This window comes from Melopsittacus undulatus, chromosome 3 (genome assembly GCF_012275295.1).
Source record: "Melopsittacus undulatus isolate bMelUnd1 chromosome 3, bMelUnd1.mat.Z, whole genome shotgun sequence".
Taxonomy (NCBI): domain Eukaryota; kingdom Metazoa; phylum Chordata; class Aves; order Psittaciformes; family Psittaculidae; genus Melopsittacus; species Melopsittacus undulatus.
Window position 1 is genome coordinate 2,053,400 of NC_047529.1, and position 18,602 is coordinate 2,072,001.

At 41.5% G+C, this 18,602-nt stretch overlaps 1 protein-coding gene across 1 annotated transcript; it reads left to right on the plus strand.

Annotated features, from left to right (window-relative positions):
• Positions 1–4,174: 4,174 nt before the first annotated feature.
• On the plus strand, positions 4,175–17,962 carry CFAP36 (cilia and flagella associated protein 36). Its single transcript, XM_034060279.1, has 10 exons — positions 4,175–4,364; positions 8,639–8,703; positions 9,127–9,228; positions 10,084–10,198; positions 11,147–11,234; positions 12,104–12,155; positions 14,233–14,359; positions 15,201–15,370; positions 15,784–15,939; positions 16,881–17,962. Exons 1-10 carry the CDS (start codon positions 4,247–4,249, stop codon positions 16,965–16,967), a joined length of 1,080 nt encoding a protein of 359 aa, XP_033916170.1. The 5' UTR covers positions 4,175–4,246; the 3' UTR covers positions 16,968–17,962.
• Positions 17,963–18,602: the final 640 nt, after the last annotated feature.

The following is an 18,602-nucleotide window of genomic DNA, read 5'->3' on the forward strand; positions in this document are numbered from 1 at the left end:
AGCTGTGGCTGCCCCATCCCTGGCAGTGCTCAAGGCCAGGTTGGACACAGGGGCTTGGAGCAGCTGCTCCAGTGGAAGGGGTCCCTGCCCGTGGCAGGGGATTGGAACAGCTTTAAGGTCCCTTCTATGATTTTATGATTTGAGTCACAAGAGAAAAGACAAGCTTTTTAAAACAAATGACCTAAATAGGAAGATCTTTAGAAGTTCCTGCAGGAGTTCAGTATCCCTGAGGGGAGGAAAACTAATATAACTCATGATTCCCTATTTGACTTTAAGCACTTCTTCCATATGTTTGCATTCCTTAGAACCAATTTCACTTCTATTTTAGCTTTGCCTAAAGTAAATGAAGTCTATCATGTTTAACAAAACCCTCATAAATAAGTAATTACAACTAAAACCAGCCTGATTATTATTACAACTTCTAACCTTTTATGCTAAAGTCACATTTAACTCTGCTTGTTGGACTGAAGAATATTACTGGGGGAAAGATGAGAATGTTAATGCGCTCAATGAGGTGGCAGAGGCCGCGTTGTACAAACTTAATTGGCAAACAGCTTAATTAAATATTTTAGGTAAGAACTGCTGAGTACAAAGCACTTTCCTAAGTGCTTGTTAAATTGTGCACAGAAACCCCCTTGCACTTGCTGGAATACAATTAGTTTCTTCCTGGTGAAAAATCAAGGAGAAGAAAATGATGAACTTACTTACATTTTAAGTATATTTTTGCATGTGCTGTTGTGTGGGAAAAAGAAGAAAGAGAATGACAAATATATGCAAGGGAATGCCTTGGCTTTGCTTCTGGGCAAATGGGAATATGTATGTTAACATTCATGTGAGACCTCTGTGTGATAAATAGGATACAGAGCTTTATCTCCGACAGCGTTTGCTCTGTGAATCAAAATACATGTGAGCAGATAGTACTTGGTAGATCATTTTTCTGCTGCTTTATCTAAATATTGTTCCTTTTGGAAGAGCACTCCTGCTGCCATAAAGCAGTGTCCCATGGGTCCTTTTTCCTCATAGCAAATACGTTGCTGCTGGGGGGTCAGGAAACAAATCCTGACTGAGTTCCCAGAGAAGAGAAATGTGCTACTTCTTAATGGTCTGGCTACTGACTTCAGGCTGCCTTTCTCTGGGGCATCAGACAGAAGATGAAGAGAAGGTACATGCACATGAGCTCATCAGTCTGAGCAAACCTCTAGTATTGAGGTTTAACTTCACAAATTAATAATCAAGAGAGCTTCCCCACTGACATGGGAAGAGAAGCTCTGCCCATCTTCCCATAATATAGCCATATGAATAAATATTCTGGCCTGCAGTTTATAGAATCAACCAGATTGGAAAGGACCCTTAAGTCTGGATCAAGTCCAACCATTCCCCAGCACTGCCAAGGCCACTGAGGTCACTGAGGGCCTCATCTACCTGGTTTGTGAATGTGCAGAACTGTTCATGTTTTGCTTGAGTAAAAACAGCTTAAAAGTGTATAAGCTGCACAAGTATAAAGGCATAATTTGAGTTTGAAAGCTATTCAATTTCTTCTAAAATAACACATGAGAGCATCACAGCCCTTTGTACATTTTAAATACAGTGTAGGATGTACCTTTTTTCCACATATTGCTCAATACACAATTACACTGTTTTCCCATGGCCTTTCCATTAAATTTAACAGCTCTGTATTTGTGGGTTTAGTAGGAAAAATTGGATACAGGGAAGGTCATAGAATCTCTTTTATTAGAAGTTTTGAAGGCAAAGTTAGATAAAAATATGTCAAGGACAGTCTAAGTATACCTTTGCTACCCAGGAAGAGTGGAATGCACGACAGCTTCTCAGGGTCCACAGGCCCACAGTCTCCATGGACAAAAAGGCCTTTACACCACAGTTTGCTATAAAATTGCTTGAGATCAGGGTTCTCTTTGAGGTCGGATTTGTAAAACGAGACTGGAATTCCCTTTTGGAGATGTGATTATTCCTTAAAAAATCCCTCCCAAACTAAAATTTATAAAAACAAATTGGAAAAGCTGTATTAGGGTCACTAAGATGAAAATCTCTATAGTTGTTGCCATTGTAAAACTATTTATTAGATATTACAAATTGGGTGGATGGAAGAATTAAAGCCTAAATAAAAGATTAATAATAAGACTGTTTACTATGACTGTAAATCTAAATATTGCATCTTTGCCAATAGCCTCAACATTGCTCAAACATCAACAGAATTATCCACACTGAAAAGACTAGCGATGAACCAAGAGTCCGTCAAGGTGTCCGATACGGTTCCTTGTCCAGAGGAGACAGAAGATGGAGCAGTAATTGCTCTTGTGTGAGTCAGACAGGAGAACATATCCTGCTCTAGTTTTTGTGCTATTACAACTAAAAGACTGACTGAGGAGTTCCCCTGACATTTAAGAATAAACTTAATAACATTGGGCAGTTTCATAAAGGTGATAAAATGTTTTGATTAAAGTGGATGGAATTCCCTCATATTCATTAGTCCAGCAATTTTCCTTGTAACTGTGATGAAATGATTTTCATGCCACAAGAAGTGAAGAGTAAGAAAGAATAAGCAGGTTTTTCTCAGCATGTTGAGACATCTCAGCTGACCTCTGCAGAGACAAGCATGTTGCTAGCAGAAGAGAAGCCAGAGGTTTTGGGCATGTCCTACAGTACAGCTGCGTGCACTCATATGTAAGTGTATGATGCAAAGAACAAAACTAATTTTGGCATTACGACCTCTTTATTGCAATTAATCTAGTGGCAACTAGAGAAATTAGGAGAGCCTTCAGCTTTGTTCTGCTCAGTGAGGTACATGCTGTGAGTTGTGGTATGAGGCACAAACACCCTGTGTCTGGAAATACACACTGCCTTTTTGAGAAGCCACATCCTAATGTCAGATGCTCTCTGACTACCAAGCATGCATGTCTGTGATGGGCTTTTACCTACTTCATTCAAAGAAGAACCATATAAAACTCCAGGATTTTCTGGTCTGAGCCCTGCCTGGTGCCTTTCCAAGTTTCCCAGTTTCATTTCATGGTGGGTGTTTGTCATATGATGGTGCATGCAAGAGGTGAACACACTTCACAATCATGTAAGCCTGAATTAGTGATTAAGTTACGTGAACAATCAAATCTGTGGTAGCTGTTCTCCAAGCAATACCTTCATGCTACCAATAGTTGCAGACCACAACGCTGGCAGTTGAAATGGAAGCAGTGGTGGTGTGAATGGAGTTAGTGACCTTTCAGTGCAGCATCGTTCTAAAATGATGAAGTCAAGCACGGTGATCAGTATTTCTCTGCAGTGAGGACAGCACAAAGTTGTAACCTCTGAGATGAAAGTACATCAGTGTACACCCAGCCCTGGACCTTTCTGCAGGTTGAAATCTCATTAATGACTATGAGGGGTTTTATTGAGCAAGAACAAGAGTGGAGCCTGGTGTCACCAACTGCAGTGACCACAGTACCACCGGCTCCTTCCCTGCATAAAAGACCTCGAACAAGGGCAGAGTTAAAAATGGATGAATAGATTTCAAGGAGTTTTGGTTGTTATGTGTTGTTTTATTTTTATTTACCATCGACACACACACAAAAAAGGAGAGAAATGAATTTAAACATTAGAAAGACAACACATTCAAACATTAGGGAAACCTTTTCAGTCTTTCAGCAGTGCGACAAGGACAGAGATTAATTTTAGTGGAGAGAAGGAATGTATCCACAAATACCAGCCCTAAGAAAGAACACCTAAATGATTAAGTTTTAATGCCAGTGTTCTTACGTATTGCTTTGTAAACGATTTGCTAAACCTTACACTTCAGGGTGTTAGTTACAAGTTGTGCCGAGGTATCCGTGTCCCCAAGAGGGCCTGATGACACTTTCAGTCCAGGCGTCTGGAATGGGAGCAGCGGGTACAGCAGCTGAGGACGCACAGAGGAGTTGCCGGTCGCACACTCCATGCAGGACAAACAGCGGATGAACGGGAATTCTCGGTCCCGGGATCACCCTCCACATCCTCGCGGAGCACTGAAGCGGTTGGCCCCGGCCGTAGGTCCGCTCTAACTCCCGGTACCCGAACCTCCACGGCAGGCATGGGAAGCATCCCGACCCGGTCTCACCGGACATCTCTACCCCGCCTCCCCGTTACGCTCCCTCGGCCGCCATCCCCGCTCCGCTCCGCCCTGTGACGCCGGTTGCTATAGAGCCGGGCGGGCGCTCCAACCGCGGCCCTCCTCCCGCTGCAGACCCTGCCCGGCCCGGCTATGGCGGCGGAAGAGGAGGAGGGCGACGTGGAGTGGGTGGTGGACACCATCGCCGGGTTCCTGCGGGGGCCCGCCTGGTCCATCCCCATCCTGGAGTTCATGGAGCAGAAGTGTGACGGTGAGCAGCGGGGAGCGGCCTCGGAGTGGGCACATGCAGGGGGACGTGATGCTCCCTGTGCGGCAGTGGGACCGGCCCCCTCGGGTTTGTGCGGGCACCGGGCGGTTGGCACCTCCGATCAGTGTCCGTGGCGGCCCTCGGGAGCGATCCCCCTTGAAGGCTCGTTGGGGTTTGCATAGCTATAGCCTGCGCTTTGGGACCGGTTTTGGGGGGTCCAGGAAGGTCGGTGTCCCCCAGCAAGCCGTTAGGGAGGCTGCGGCAATTTGCGTTCGTTAGCTCGTACAGGGGATTATGGCATGAGCTTATAGCGCGGCACCCGAGCGGGTCCTTCGCTCTGCTGCACGTAATACCCTGATGTGCTAGAAAGGGGGTAGAGGCCTTTAATACTTTCCCATAGCTAAATGCTTTGCTTAGGAAGCTGGACAGCACAATTACAATCACTGTCTGGTCAGTGGGACAGAAGCTAGGAGGCCCAAAATTCCTGCAGTTGGCAGTTAAGAGATGAGAAACCGTAAGTTAATACATCTCAAAAAATGATGTCAGCAGTGAAAAGCAAATGGTTAGTAGTTATATTTCGTAGGTCTTCCTGTGCATGAGTTTAGCTCAGTAGCAACTCCAGTTGAACTTCCTTTTCTTCCTCAAGAAGGACCTCAGAATCATGGGATAATCTGGGGAACAGCCTGGGAAGTACAGGCAGCGACAAGGGGACTGGAATAAACCTGCAGCTCCATGAAAAGGTTCCTGAGGATATGTGTATAGGTCTCCTTTTGTGATCATTGGAATAAAAAACATGTTTGAGAACACGGTAGGAAGTATTAAAGCATGTTGCCATAGACTAATTTAGGATCACTTTCTATTCTATGGTTACTATGAGTAAATCTGTCCCTTCAGTATCACCTGACAGGATGGAGGACTCCTAGCAATTTTAAAGGCTTTCATTTATTTAATTTCATTATTTCTAGGGACTTACCAACATCAAGCTCAACACGGAATAGTTGTTACTATTAACATATTGTACCTGCTTGGACATATACCCCTTCCTCCCCTCTGTCCTGCTGTAGGCTCCAGAACAGCTTCTGTAATGGTTGGTCAGGGGGGCCGCTGTCTTCTGTTGTAGGTTTTCTTGTTAAGGTCCATTAAGAGGTTTTATTTCATATTCAGTGGGACAGACACACCTCTGATTCAGATCAGCTTCTAAACAAGTTGCTTCTCAGTTATCCTGAATCAGTTCTACCCTTTCCAAGCAAGATCATCATCAAATCATAGAATCAACCAGGGTGGAAAAGACCCCTTCATATCATCAAGCCCAGCCGTTACCTGAGGACTGCCAAGACCACCACTAAACCATGTCACCAAGGGCCTCATGAGTGTATACCTTTCCCTTGTATACTGGGAAAAGAGAAGGGTGAAGCTGCTGGACTCTTTACAGTGAGGAAGAGAGAGTGAAATCTAGACTAAAAGTTTCTCTTAGAAAGTGCTTAATCTTGAGCACAGTGACACACTTGGGTTATCATCATTTGGTTATCAGAAGTTCTAGGTTTAGGGATGGAAAGAATCGATTATCCCTCTCTGGAGCAATGATCTCTCTTTAGAAGGTTGAGGGGCATTTACTGGCAGTAAGAAGATTTAGGGAACCTCTGTAAATTTCCACTTAGTGTGAGTCAGGCTTGTACAATGGCCAATGCTCCTTGTTGCATTCTACCTGGAGGAACAGAGAGAAACCACTTGAATAAATGATCTTCCAAGGTATCCCTTGTGCTACAGATTGGCATTGGGCAACTTCTCTAGCAAAAAGGCTAAAGAAGTGTTAACTACAATGCTACTGTTGATAAGAAGCACAGGTAAAGACATCTGAAATTTCAGTTGCAGATACCTGTGCTATTTGCTTTTCCTTTCTCTAAATGTACTGTGCTGATTCCATTGCTGTATTTTGTCAGGAAAGAGTTCCTTTCATTCTCAAAGCATTAGTCTTTGGGCTGAACAAGCAAATCAGCAACATTTTATAAGCTGGCAGTAATTTGTGATTCCTCAAAATACCATTTGAGTGTTGGCAATTGGTGTGTAAGGCATTTACCTTGGCACTACAGTTACTTAGACCAAGGCCTTGCTGTGACTTGTAAATGAGCGTAATGGATTTCTATCTGCTGACAGGTTGCTTTTTCTCACTCCCTCTTTCTGGGGGCTTGATTCATTTCTCAGGGCTTGATTAATCTCTTTTTATGGGTCTAAAATTGAAATGAAATCCGTGGGTAATGTACTTAAGGCAAGAGGGCTTTTCAGTTTTATTCACATGTGCCAAGGTGTTAACTGAAACATCATTTGGACATAGGTGAACTTGATAATAGCTCTGAGCACCAGAAGATAAAGGAATAAACAGATATTGCTGGGGACTGCAGGAGAAAGATGAGAGTTCCCTCAGGTTTGCTTACCAGCTCTTGTCTGCAACAAGGAGAAATCAGACTTAACACTCATCCTGTTTGAGGAGTCCTAGCAAAGATTTTCACCTTTAGCAAGAAAATGAGGAGCTTGTCTCCCAGGATATCCAGATCCCCTGGTTTACTTCGATCCAGTGCTGCTTCAGGCATTTGTTCCTATCAGGTGATCAAAGACTGTTCCAGAACCTTAAAGGAAATGATGATTACTTGGTTTAGGAGCTATGGCTCAAGACAATCCAAGGTCTCCATTCAAAGTACTCCTTAATGCCACTTAACTCAGAGGAGATGCTGACTGCAGCTTGCTGTACTTGGAACTTAACTTCATCCCCTTTTAGTTCAGAGCTTGAGAACAGAGAGCAGTTCATGCAGGCTTTCCAGGCTGCTTTCCAGGTTGTCCTGTAGCTGTGGAAGGAGTAGGAGGACTTGGAAGCATCCCTTTGGCAGTGTGAGGTTAGCTGTTGATGTGGACACTGGCTGTGGAGTAACATCCCTGTGTCACCCCTTTAGGTGCCCAGGGTAGGGAGGAACAGGAGGTAAAAGGGAACAGAGAAGCTAAGACAAAGGTTGGGGACTAAAAGAGTGACACAGTGAGATCCCCCAGAGGGGAGGAGGAGATGCAGAAGACAATAGAGGCAGTTAAGTGTCTTCACCCTCTTGTGTTTGGTCATACAATAAGATTTATAGTGCTTTTCTACCATTTGAATCTATTCCTAGATATTTTTAAAGCTTTTGTTTTAATCCTGTTCTAAATAAAAAATCCCTTGGGCAAAACTGAAACAAAAGCAAATGTTGCTTTTCCAGATTATGTCATTTAAAAAGTCCCTCTAAATGGGTGTGAAAGTTAGACTAATCCTCTGTGCATCAGCACCATCTTCCATCACAGATGTCTGAGATGAAGAATAAATCACACTCATTCATGGATTTAAGCAGAATTCCCATCCTTAAAATGACTTCAAAGGCAGGACATGGGAAGTGACTTGTCCAATGTATAGTGGCTAATCTTGAAGGGGATTGAGGAAGTCTTATTTCTAAGCCTCTGCTTTAATTGCTGGGTTTGACATTACCTCTGTTCCTGTTGACATGAAAACCCCATGAATTAAAACCTCCCAAACCCTAGTGTTCAGTTTCCCTTATTTTCTGCTTCTTCCATCTCTTCTGCAGTATAGAGACCATTAGCTTGATACTTCCAGTCAAGAGTTCTTAATACGAACTTATATGAATATGATTAATATATTAATATGGGCTATACTATACAGATGGCCATTTTGTCTGAATCAGGATAGATATCATTAGAAAATAACCTACCTGTGTCAGATTTTCCCTTTGGGGATATCTGCTCTTCTGCAGACAGGGTCTGATTTCCTGCATCACTTTGGCTCTTCCTAAATGAATAGCATTTGAAAGAAATTTGATTTAAGTCATTAATACATCCTCCATGTAAATACTTGGAGAGAGGGAGAAATTTCCTGCTTTATGTATGTCATCTGCCACCTTAGAGAACCTTATGCAAGTTCATACGGTAGTTATATTAAACCTTATATTGTATTAAAACCATATTAAACCTCACTTTTTAGTGCCCATATTTGCTGAATCCTCAACTTGCTTAAAAATCTGCTTCAGCTATGAAGATATGTTTTCCTGGGCTGAAATTTAGTGACATTAAATTACCAGAAGTACATGCTTAACCTGAATGTGTGGAAAATACATTATTATTATTATCAGTCATGGCCTGTATTTTAATATGATCCAATATATTACCTTGTAAAAGTTAATCCTTTAAGGTGTAAGTTAGTTAGTGGCGCATCACTAACTCCAAAATGTGTGTGTTTTTCCCCCCAGTTTTTGATGATGAAGAAGAAAGCAAATTGTCTTACACAGAAATCTATCAGGAGTACCAAGCCCTGGTGAGTGTTATTCACTGTTTGGGGTAGGTTTCTAAGAAACCTAATTTAACATGTTAAAGTAGGATTTAGATGAACTTCTGATGGGGTTATCTTTGTCATTTAGGATTTTCTAATGTTGCCTCTTACAGGTGTTACTCAGAAATCCTTTGAGTCACAGGTGTCATGCTTAAACACAAGATAAGTAGAAAAGAAACAAGTGCACAGTCATATCTGTTATGCTGTGTAACATATTTTTCATTAAAATTAACAGACCCACTAGCTAAAAGGCTGATAAGGTTCATCTTTTCTGTCAAGTTAGAATGCCCAACAACACAATGTGTGACATGTATAACTTGTGTTCACTAATAAGTCCCATAAATCTTTTGAATTAACTTGCAATAATGGGAGAAAAACTTAATCAGTAAGTCTTGTATTTTCTTTCAGGTTGAAAAATTATTAGAAGACTATCTTAAAGAAGTTGGAATTAATGAAGAGAAGTTTCAAGAAGCTTTTTCATCTCCTCTTGCAAAGACACATACTTCACAGGTATTCCCTTTGTTAAGGAACGTAGAGACTGACTTTTTAGGTTTGTATTTTCACTAATGTAGCAGGGTGGAGATGAAACTGCAAAGTTTTCTTTTTAAGAGTGTAATTGTATAAAAGATAATATGTTTTTATTTGCACTTTGAAAATAATGACAGGTATTTGCGTGTCGGACACCTTTGGAGATTATCTTCTATGCTTTTTGTATTTTCTAAACCAAGCCTCTCAAGCTTAGGGTATTTCTGCCACGTTTGTTTGCATATTTGTCAGCTTTATGTGAGTCTTCAGTCATTCATAGCAACAAACTTAAAAAATAGACATATTCCATAAACTAAAAGATGTTTTCCTCTGATTTTATAATAAAACAGTAAAATCTGTAAGAGAAACATTAGCCTTGAAAACAGAAGACACGATTGGGCAGCTCTTCCCCTGCTCAAAGAGATCTTTCAGAATTGCCTCAGGTATTTGGGGCAGAGCAGTGGGTGTTTCTGCTGCCAGTTCAAACTGGGCTCTGTTGACATACCTCCTCCTCTATGTGTAACCAGCTTCTTCAGAGCACACATTCCTCACTCCAGCTTATGCATTTATGCAGGAAGTCACATGAATTGCAGTTGGAAACTTACACTGGGAATCTCTCCAGGTTTTGTGCTAGTGTTATTGTAGACATATTGATCTCAAGACATAAGCCATCAAATTATTTTCTTGACTGTCAGCTCAACCTGTATGGCTGGAAAATAGATAGGAGAATTAAATCTAATTATTAAAAACATGCTCTAAACCTTCATGTAATTCCAAGCAGCCTGAGTTGGTTTTGATTTCTCTATGATTTTTAACCCTGGGCATGTTTTCTCCCCACAGGCCATTTTGCAAACAGTGTTGGCAGCAGAAGATTTTAGACTGTTTAAAAAAATGATGGTACAGAAAAACATTGAAATGCAATTGCAAGCTCTTAGTATCATTAAAGAAAGAAATGGTAAGAAGGGGTGAGCGTGGGGTTTCACTTCATCTTTTTAGTGTTCTGTTGATGACTCTGTAATCCTTTTGTAACCAAGTATGGAATACTGGTTCAGTTCCAGTTCAAGTTAATGGAAAACATGCAGCTGATGGTACTGGGACTGGGATTTCAATACTCAGTCCCTTTCCTGTATTCTCAGTGAGAGCTGACTATAGTCCTTTTTAAATTAACAGATTTTTAAGCTCTATTTGTCTAAATCTTTCTGTGAAGCTTGACTTAGTTTTTTGTTAAATAATTTTGGTGATAATTTTGGGTGTTAAAGCAATTACATCAGTTCATCAACAGTGACAATATTGATAGTTTGAATTGTGCTACTTGCATGGCAATGATGTTGTATTATCTGCTGTGCCTACTTTGCAATTCAGGCTGTACAGTTGCATATGCATAACCCAGAAGCAGAAGTTATGGCTTCAGCATGCTAATACATGCTTCCAAAGAAGAGGAATTTACACAGAGCTTTGCTGCTCTGCTGATGTTTCTGAAAGGATTTTCATCTACCTGCTCCTTTACTTCATGTCTTTAGTTTTACCATTTTATCTCCTTCCTGCATGATGATTTTTGAGAATCATTTCTAAATGTCAACTTTCATTAACAGCTAGATGTGAAAATGGTTCAGTTGGCCACAGCCAAATTGAGTCTGTGGGAAATGCCATGTAATGATCAATGCAGAGTATGGCTTATGCTTTACCCTTACATGTCTGAACTTTATGGGTCAGAAACCTTTGCCGTTTTGCTGCTAGCAGTGATGCCCAGGATATAGAATCGTTTTGGAAGCAGGTCCATAGAGGAAGAATTAGATGGGTTTGAGTTTGTTTTCTTTCTCTTCACTACCTGAAGATGATGCCAAATGGACTATAGAATAATTTTCTTTGGAGAAATGCAGAAATCTTGCCATGATTTTTGTAGGTGTCTTGCCTGACTGCTTGACAGAGGGCTCTGATGTATTCAGTGAAATCGAACAAGAAGAAATGAAAATACTGAGGGAGGTTCTAAGGTAAAAAATTAATCAGTCCTACTTTGTACATTGTTTTACAATAAAAAATAAAGGTCTGTAGGACCTAAGTGCTCCAGCCTCTCCCAGGAAACTGCCTTCATCTTATAGATGACATGAATGTCCTTGGCAAAGTCCTACCTAAGAGAACATGAAAGGTGCTAGACTGTGGGTGTGATCAGGAGTATTTAAAGACTGAGATAACTGCTCCACCATGATGGTGGATGCATTGAATGATGTGCAGCTTGAAGAGCCCCATCATTTCCATCCTCTCTGAATCTACACGTAGGTTTAGACCTGGGTTAGATGTCTCTGGACAAGAGGAGCACACTGGCTGTAACCCATTCAGGGAACACACTAAACATCAAAGCCTTGGAAAGACAAAATGTGCTCTTTTCCTTTCCCCAGCTTCCTACTTAGCTGTGTTCAATGACTGTTGCTGTGATCCAAGAAGATGTGTGAGGACTGATACTTCTACAGATTCTCCTCCACTCCCAGTTCACATATATATAAACATAGACAAATAATAGCAGATTAATGCATTCACATATTAAATCATGCTATTTTCCCTCTGTATTCAGAAAATACTTCCCTTCTTGACTTTAAAGGAGCAAATGAAACAAGCCCTGGAAATTCTTACACAATTGTTTTTGCACAGGGAATGACAAATTGAGGATGGTGGGTTCTGCGTGTTTATCATAATAATCTCTATTAAGAGTGCATTTGAGTTTAAGTCATGGAAGTATTTTGTATACTAACAATTATTCTGTAATTATTTTGATAGTCCTCAAGTATTTAAGCAGTGCTAAATTTACCTAAAAGTCACTAATACTAAAGAAGTTTTGAGCATTTACTTGTATCTTGTGCTACAGAAAATCTAAGGAAGAATATGAAATAGAGCAAGAAAGAAAGAGGACTGAAGAAGTGAGTATCTTACCTTTCCAGATGAGTTACATCGATGATTAAGGAATACTCTGATCTTCTGTCTTGGGTGTCAGCTGTGTCACTTTAAGGCAGTGTGTACCATCCTAAGCAAACAAAAGGGCTGTCAGGAAGGTCTGCCTGATACTGCTCTTTGAAAGGTCTGTTATATATGTTTTTCTTGATGGTAGCATTGACACCATCAGCCATTTGGTGGAGTTCATATGAAAGCATACTCCCACTCCAGTATCTCAATTCCAAAATCCTGCTAACGGATGTCAACCTTTCAGATCCAGAGAACATCTGAATTACTAATATTGTCAAGATCAAAGAGACTTCAAAGTATAAGCTTCTTAGAGACTACAGCATTCATAATCCTTCAGGAATTTTAAGAATCGCTTCATAGGCAGTGTAGTTATTCATTAGGTCTGCACAACACTGCCAGAACCTAATCACCAGGAGCCAGAAATCCTCTCCAGATGAGACCATTAGTTGATCTCAATTACAATAAACTGTATAGAAAGGTGAATTCAGAAAACTGAATGTAAACAGGGATGGGCTAAATAGCCAATTGCTCAGCAACAAACTGAAACTGAAATTGGTTTTTACAAGGGCCTGTAGGGACAGGCCAAGGGGAATGGCTTGAACCTGCTAGAACAGGGGAGATTGAGGCAGAAGCTCTTCACAGAAGCTGTGGATGCCCCATCCCTGGCAGTGCTCAAGGCCAGGTTGGACACAGGGGCTTGGAGCAGCTGCTCCAGTGGAAGGGGTCCCTGCCCGTGGCAGGGGTTGGAACTGGATGAGCTTTAAGGTCCCTTCCAACACAAACCAGGCTGGGATTATGTGAAATTAATTGCAGTGGAATCATGGCAATAAACCTCCCCTTCCCTGGGTGGATGTACACACATAGGTGGAATTGTAGGCTGTTTCAGAAGAGAGCAGAGTCACTCTGCCAGACTTTTCTGCCATTATGAAATTGAGCATAATAAATTTGAAAAAGAAAACACTGTTTCTTAAACCCAAACTGACAAAGGAAACTACTTGCAGACCAAATGTAGCTACTTTGTTGTTGACATTGTGTTTCCAAACCTACTCCCCTGTTCAAACCCGTGGTAGCAATGCTATTGAATGCAAGTCCTGAACACTTGCAATATACTACCAAATTAAATCCCTGCCCCAGGTGTGACACTGTAGAAGAGTGGTGAAAAAACTCTTCCTTTCCATATTAGAATGACATTCCAGAAAATAAGTCACCTCTTCTACTGGATTCCTTACAGAACTACTGGGAAAGTCAAACTTTGGCTCATTTTAGGAACTGAAGTTGTATTAAAATGCAGGCTTAGCCAAATCTATATAGACCAGCCAAGAATATCAGTGTTCTTGATAAATAAAACAGATTACAGAAGGCCCAGTCAAGTTTACCTTGATAGTTACTGTTCAATAATATGGTTTTGTTAGAGAATGTTTGAATACAACATAATTCAATGTTTGGATGGATGCTGGAGGGTTTTGACATGAATTAGATGGTTGAGGGATAGTGTAGACATTTCCTGGGCAAATCCCAGTTGTCTTTACTATTTTGAGACATGGGTTGTGTTGTCCAGATATCAATCAATGGTGTCAGAGATTACCCAGACCTGTTGTTTCCATTCAGCTGATGATTTCTCTGTTTCTGTGGAAACCTCAATATATGGTCCTACTTTTCCTATCGCACTGTATTTTTCTGGTGGACGACAGAGGTCTGCTTGAAAGACACAGGCAAAGTTGGCAAAAAACACCCTAACTCCAAATTATCTCTTTGGGAAACAAAAAGCAACTTACCCAATATCCCAAACTCTCATTGCTATTTAGGGAACAGGTTTTGAACTAAACCAGAAAATACTGACTTATGACTGTAAGCCAGTAAGAACCTTCCAGTTAGTCAACCAAAATAGGTAGTTTGCTTTTGTTCACTTTGACAATGCAGCATGTAAACAACACTGTTTTAACTCACAGTTCTCTTGGGAGCTTTCTTTGCTTTGACAGTGGGACTGTAGTGCCAGGAATTGGAATGCTTGGTTTTGTCTGTTTCTTCTTTAAGGCACGTGATAAATCTAAGTCACCAGCTGTTACCTGCAGTGTTCCAGGAGATTCGAGAGAAGCTGTTAATGCTAAAGAACCCAGTGAAGGAGCTCACAATTCTGAAGAAACTCCAAAACCTCGATTAGGTAATCTTATGGCAAAGTGCAATGCTGAATGTGCTATATGATACTGGTTTTGAGTTGTGGAAGACTCCATGGGTATAAAGGTTTGAAGAACCTGGCTGGATAGGCTGTGAGGAAAGCATCCTAGCTTTGAAGTCCACCCTGCTTTGAGCAGGATACTTGCAGTGGGCGACCTGCAGAAATGCCTCCAACCAGAGTTGTTTTGTTACTCAGTGATGTTCTAAGTGATCTCCAACTGGAGGAAGCTTCTCTGGACACCCTGTGCCAGCCCCTCAGCACCCTCACAAAGAGCTTTTGCTTAAGAGCTCATCTCAATCTCCCCTCTGGCAGGATAAAGCCATTCCCCTTGGCCTGGCCCTACAGACACTTGTCAAAAGTCTCTCTTTTTAGGGGCCTACAATTTCTCCCCTTTTTATTACCAGCTTTCAAAAACCAGATACAGTATTTGCACTCTGAGAAAGATTAAATAATGCTTTACACCATAAGTACCTCTACTGCAATGAATTATAAATTGTCAAATGCCCGGAACATAATTTCAGATTCAGTGTTCCAACAGGCGCTGGCACAGGGTGCCCAGAGAAGCTGTGGCTGCCCCATCCCTGGCAGTGCTCAAGGCCAGGTTGGACACAGGGGCTTGGAGCAGCTGCTCCAGTGGAAGGGGTCCCTACCCGTGGCAGGGGTTGGAGCTGGAGGAGTCTTAAGGTCCCTTCCAACACAAACCAGGCTGGGATTCTATAAATGTGATTTTCATCTTTTGAAGTTACCTGGTTTTGAAGAGGCATCTGCCTCTTGGAAGAAACACAGATTTATTTATTTATTTCTATTCTTTCTCATTGCTACTTAGAGCAGTCTCAGAAACCTGTGAGGGAAGACTTAAAACCCGTCCGCCCCTTACCCAAAGGAGCAGAAAGCTCACCTCAGCCGTGTGGCACCAAAGGGAAAGGCGACAGTAAGAAAAGGTCAGCTGGAAAGTGTCCTGAAAATGCAGCACAAAAAGCTGGGATGAAAGGACCTGTAAGTTCAAAACAAACAAGGAAAAACCCCAAACACAGAACTAGAACACAAAAGGACAGGATTACATTTTGCATATAAATTTATGACAGTATTACATTTAAATATATATTTTCTGTTCTTTTAATCAGGAGGTTTTGGTTTGGGTTTGTTTGGTTTTAACCCAGTGTGCAAACACTATTTTCTGGTTTCATTTGCATGAAGTTCAGATCATCATTCTAGTTTTAGAATAGAACCCAGTACTCAGCATTTGTGCTGTGATCATTCCTTAGTAGACAGCTCTGCCTTGAAACCTCAACTTGGATTTTGTATTTTCACCTAGTGTTTTTGGAGGCAAATAGGATGTAAATGCTTTTATCTGACAGAACATGCACTCCAAAAACTGATTTTGAACTGTATTTAAAAACCAATTCCAGAGTTCTTCAGAGGTTGAAAAGCAGGAGTTGAAGCAACGCGAGGACTACCTGAAGAAAAAACGAGACATGCTGATGGCTACAAAGAAAGAATCAAGAAATAATGTCCTGTTACCAACCGACACTGCACAGAAAGAAGAGGAACTGCCTCCTAAAGAGGTGAACATTCAAACATTTGTATTGTATCTGGCAGTACTTCCAAGTTACTACCTTTGCAGCAGCTTACAGGCTAGAAGTTTCAATGGTTAAATGAGCATTACCCTGCTTCAATATCATCAAATCCTTGGGGGTAATTATACTTACAAACAGCTCAAATGCTGGTTTTCTCCTTGTCTGCTCATTTGAGTTTTGTGCCAGTTTCAAATGAAGAAATCCGTGTTTTCTCTCCATCAACCACTGCAATAGAAGCCACAAACCATTTAGAAAGACAAAGCACTCTGAAGGGTGGATACTGCTATCACCTACCCAGTTGCCTCCAATAGAAATAAACGCAAGTCTGTGTGAGAGTTGGAGGCATAGGACAGGGTGAAAACAGAATCCTATTTATCCTATGACAGGATAAACCCCCACCAGTACAGAGATCATCTTAAGAGAAAAAACAACAAAACTGGTTTTTGTTCATCAATGTTGTGGTCAATACGACTTGATGCATTTACCACATTAAGCCTCATATACATCTGTATGAAAAGAAATGCTTGAAAACTCTCCACACAAATGTGGAAACTAGTAGGAGACCTTAAACCTTACACAAATCAATGTGATAACTGTTGTGTCATTACTCCTCTCTGCAGAGCATGTACTTAAAACCTTCTGTTGCCTCAGGTGTTTCTCAGAGTTGCTGAGCATTTTACCATGCTCAGAACATGCCAAAATACTGTTGATGGGGAATTTCCCTCACAACTGAGCAGCACCAGCTCAAGCTGAGGTTACTCCTCTCAAGAAGATTGGTACAGTGCAGTGGAAAAGAGGCAGAGGGATGTACAGAGCCAGTTACCCACATCCTGGGATCCACTTCACAAAACATGGGATAGTATCCAGGTTTGCCACCAACAGCACTTGCCCTGTGGTTCACTGCAGCGTTTGTTCCCTTTGCTTTTTAGGAGATGTCAGAAGAGAAACAGAAGTTGCTCCAGAAGAGGAAGATGCTGGCAGAAAAGCTAAAAGAAGAAGTTATCAATAAACGGTAACTTTAAGCAGCTCGTGGCAGACCCCAAGAACATGTTTTTAGAGTAAGTTACAGAACCAGCAACTGAATGGAGTTGCTTTTCAATATTACACTTAGTTTTCTAGAACTTGCAGACAAGCAACTCAGTACTTACATACAATCACACTGAAATACACCTATTTTCCAGAATGCTGGAAACTCACTTCACTGGAATACATTCAATCATTTAATATCACTGCAACACACAGATCAGTTTCTAAATTACTGGCCTCAGACGTTGGTATTACATAGAGCAAAAGTGGATCCTGAGATCTGTTAAAGCAATTCCTACAGGAACAGCTCTGAGTCAGGAACATTTCATTTCTAAAATGATAGAACTTTGTTCCTTTTATTTGCATATAGAATCATAGAATGGTTTGGGCTGGAAAGCACCTCAAAGATCATCCAGTTCTTCCTCTGCCATGGGCAGGAATGCCTCACACTAGATCATATCCCCCAAGGCTCCATCCAACTACTGTTTTTCATCTGCACGATGTAATAGTCCCATTTAACAGGAAGTGCAACTACAACCATCTTATTTCTAACGAAGATAACACTTGGAGTCCATGCATTTACATATTAACTCAGGATTATATTGGCTTATGTATTTTTGGGGCAGTTTACCAGTCCTTAGTTCTAATTTTGCTATAAATGCAACTAACTGCTTTAGTTGCACAGCTCAGGAAGGTTTCAAAGTGGGAAATCTTTACTGGTTTGGCTTCGATAGATTTGGGACAATATCCTTTGCACAGTGTCACAGAATCACAGACTGGTTTGGGTTGGAAAGGACCTTAAGACCATCCAGTTCCAACCCTCTGTCACGGGCAGGGACACCCCCCACTAGACCAAGCTGCTCAAGGCCATGTCCAGCCACATCATTGCATAGTTGGCTGCAACACTTAACGCGCATTAAAAGAACAAACTCAACCACTTGAAATTTCATGTAACTTTTTATTAAAATAGCATTTATAACTGGTACACGTTGGCAGATGTTCTCTTCATTCCCCAAAAGAGCAGCAGTGGAAGAATCCCAGGCACGGGAACACAGCTGCCCACAGGCAGAACCCAGCAGCACCAACCAGGTGAGGCTGGGAACAGCATCCACAGGGTGGGGGGACAGACCCAGGTGAAAAGAGTGCTGCTGCACCCCATCTGCTACAGGGATTTTAGGGCTTTTCCTTAAATGGGACATCTAATGTCACTTTACACAGTCTGCTTCTAGGAACTATAAAAACTCATGACATTCTTATTCTTGCAGTAAAAATCCTCATGTTGGTCTGAGTGTGGTTTTAAAGCTCCTGCCAGTACTTGAGGGACAAGATGGGGTGGTGGTTAGCACGGCAAGGACAAACACAGTTCAGGCAGAGACCCTCAGAGAGCTTGGTTTGGGTAGTGGTGAAAGAGCATCAGGACAGTTCAGATCCACAGACCAGATGACATTTTTCAGCCTCAGGTTAGTAAAGGCACATACACTGCTTGAGTAGCACGTGTGGTGCTGGAAGAAATTAAATCATCTTTACAATGAAGACTCCTCAGGAAGGAAAGCAGATGATCACCAACTCACGATGATGCTGCAGCTCCCATTTACCAGCAAACACTTCCTTGGATTCTGTGCATC

What these genes read in the sequence shown, in the direction of transcription:
- CFAP36 (XM_034060279.1), top strand. Translation starts at nt 4,247, where the DNA reads ATGGCGGCGGAAGAGGAGGAGGGCGACGTGGAGTGGGTGGTGGACACC. An exon ending in TATCATTAAAGAAAGAAATG is followed by an intron (nt 10,199 to 11,146) that starts GTAAGAAGGGGT and finishes TGATTTTTGTAG; the next exon opens with GTGTCTTGCCTGACTGCTTG. An exon ending in AAAGAAAGAGGACTGAAGAA is followed by an intron (nt 12,156 to 14,232) that starts GTGAGTATCTTA and finishes TTCTTCTTTAAG; the next exon opens with GCACGTGATAAATCTAAGTC.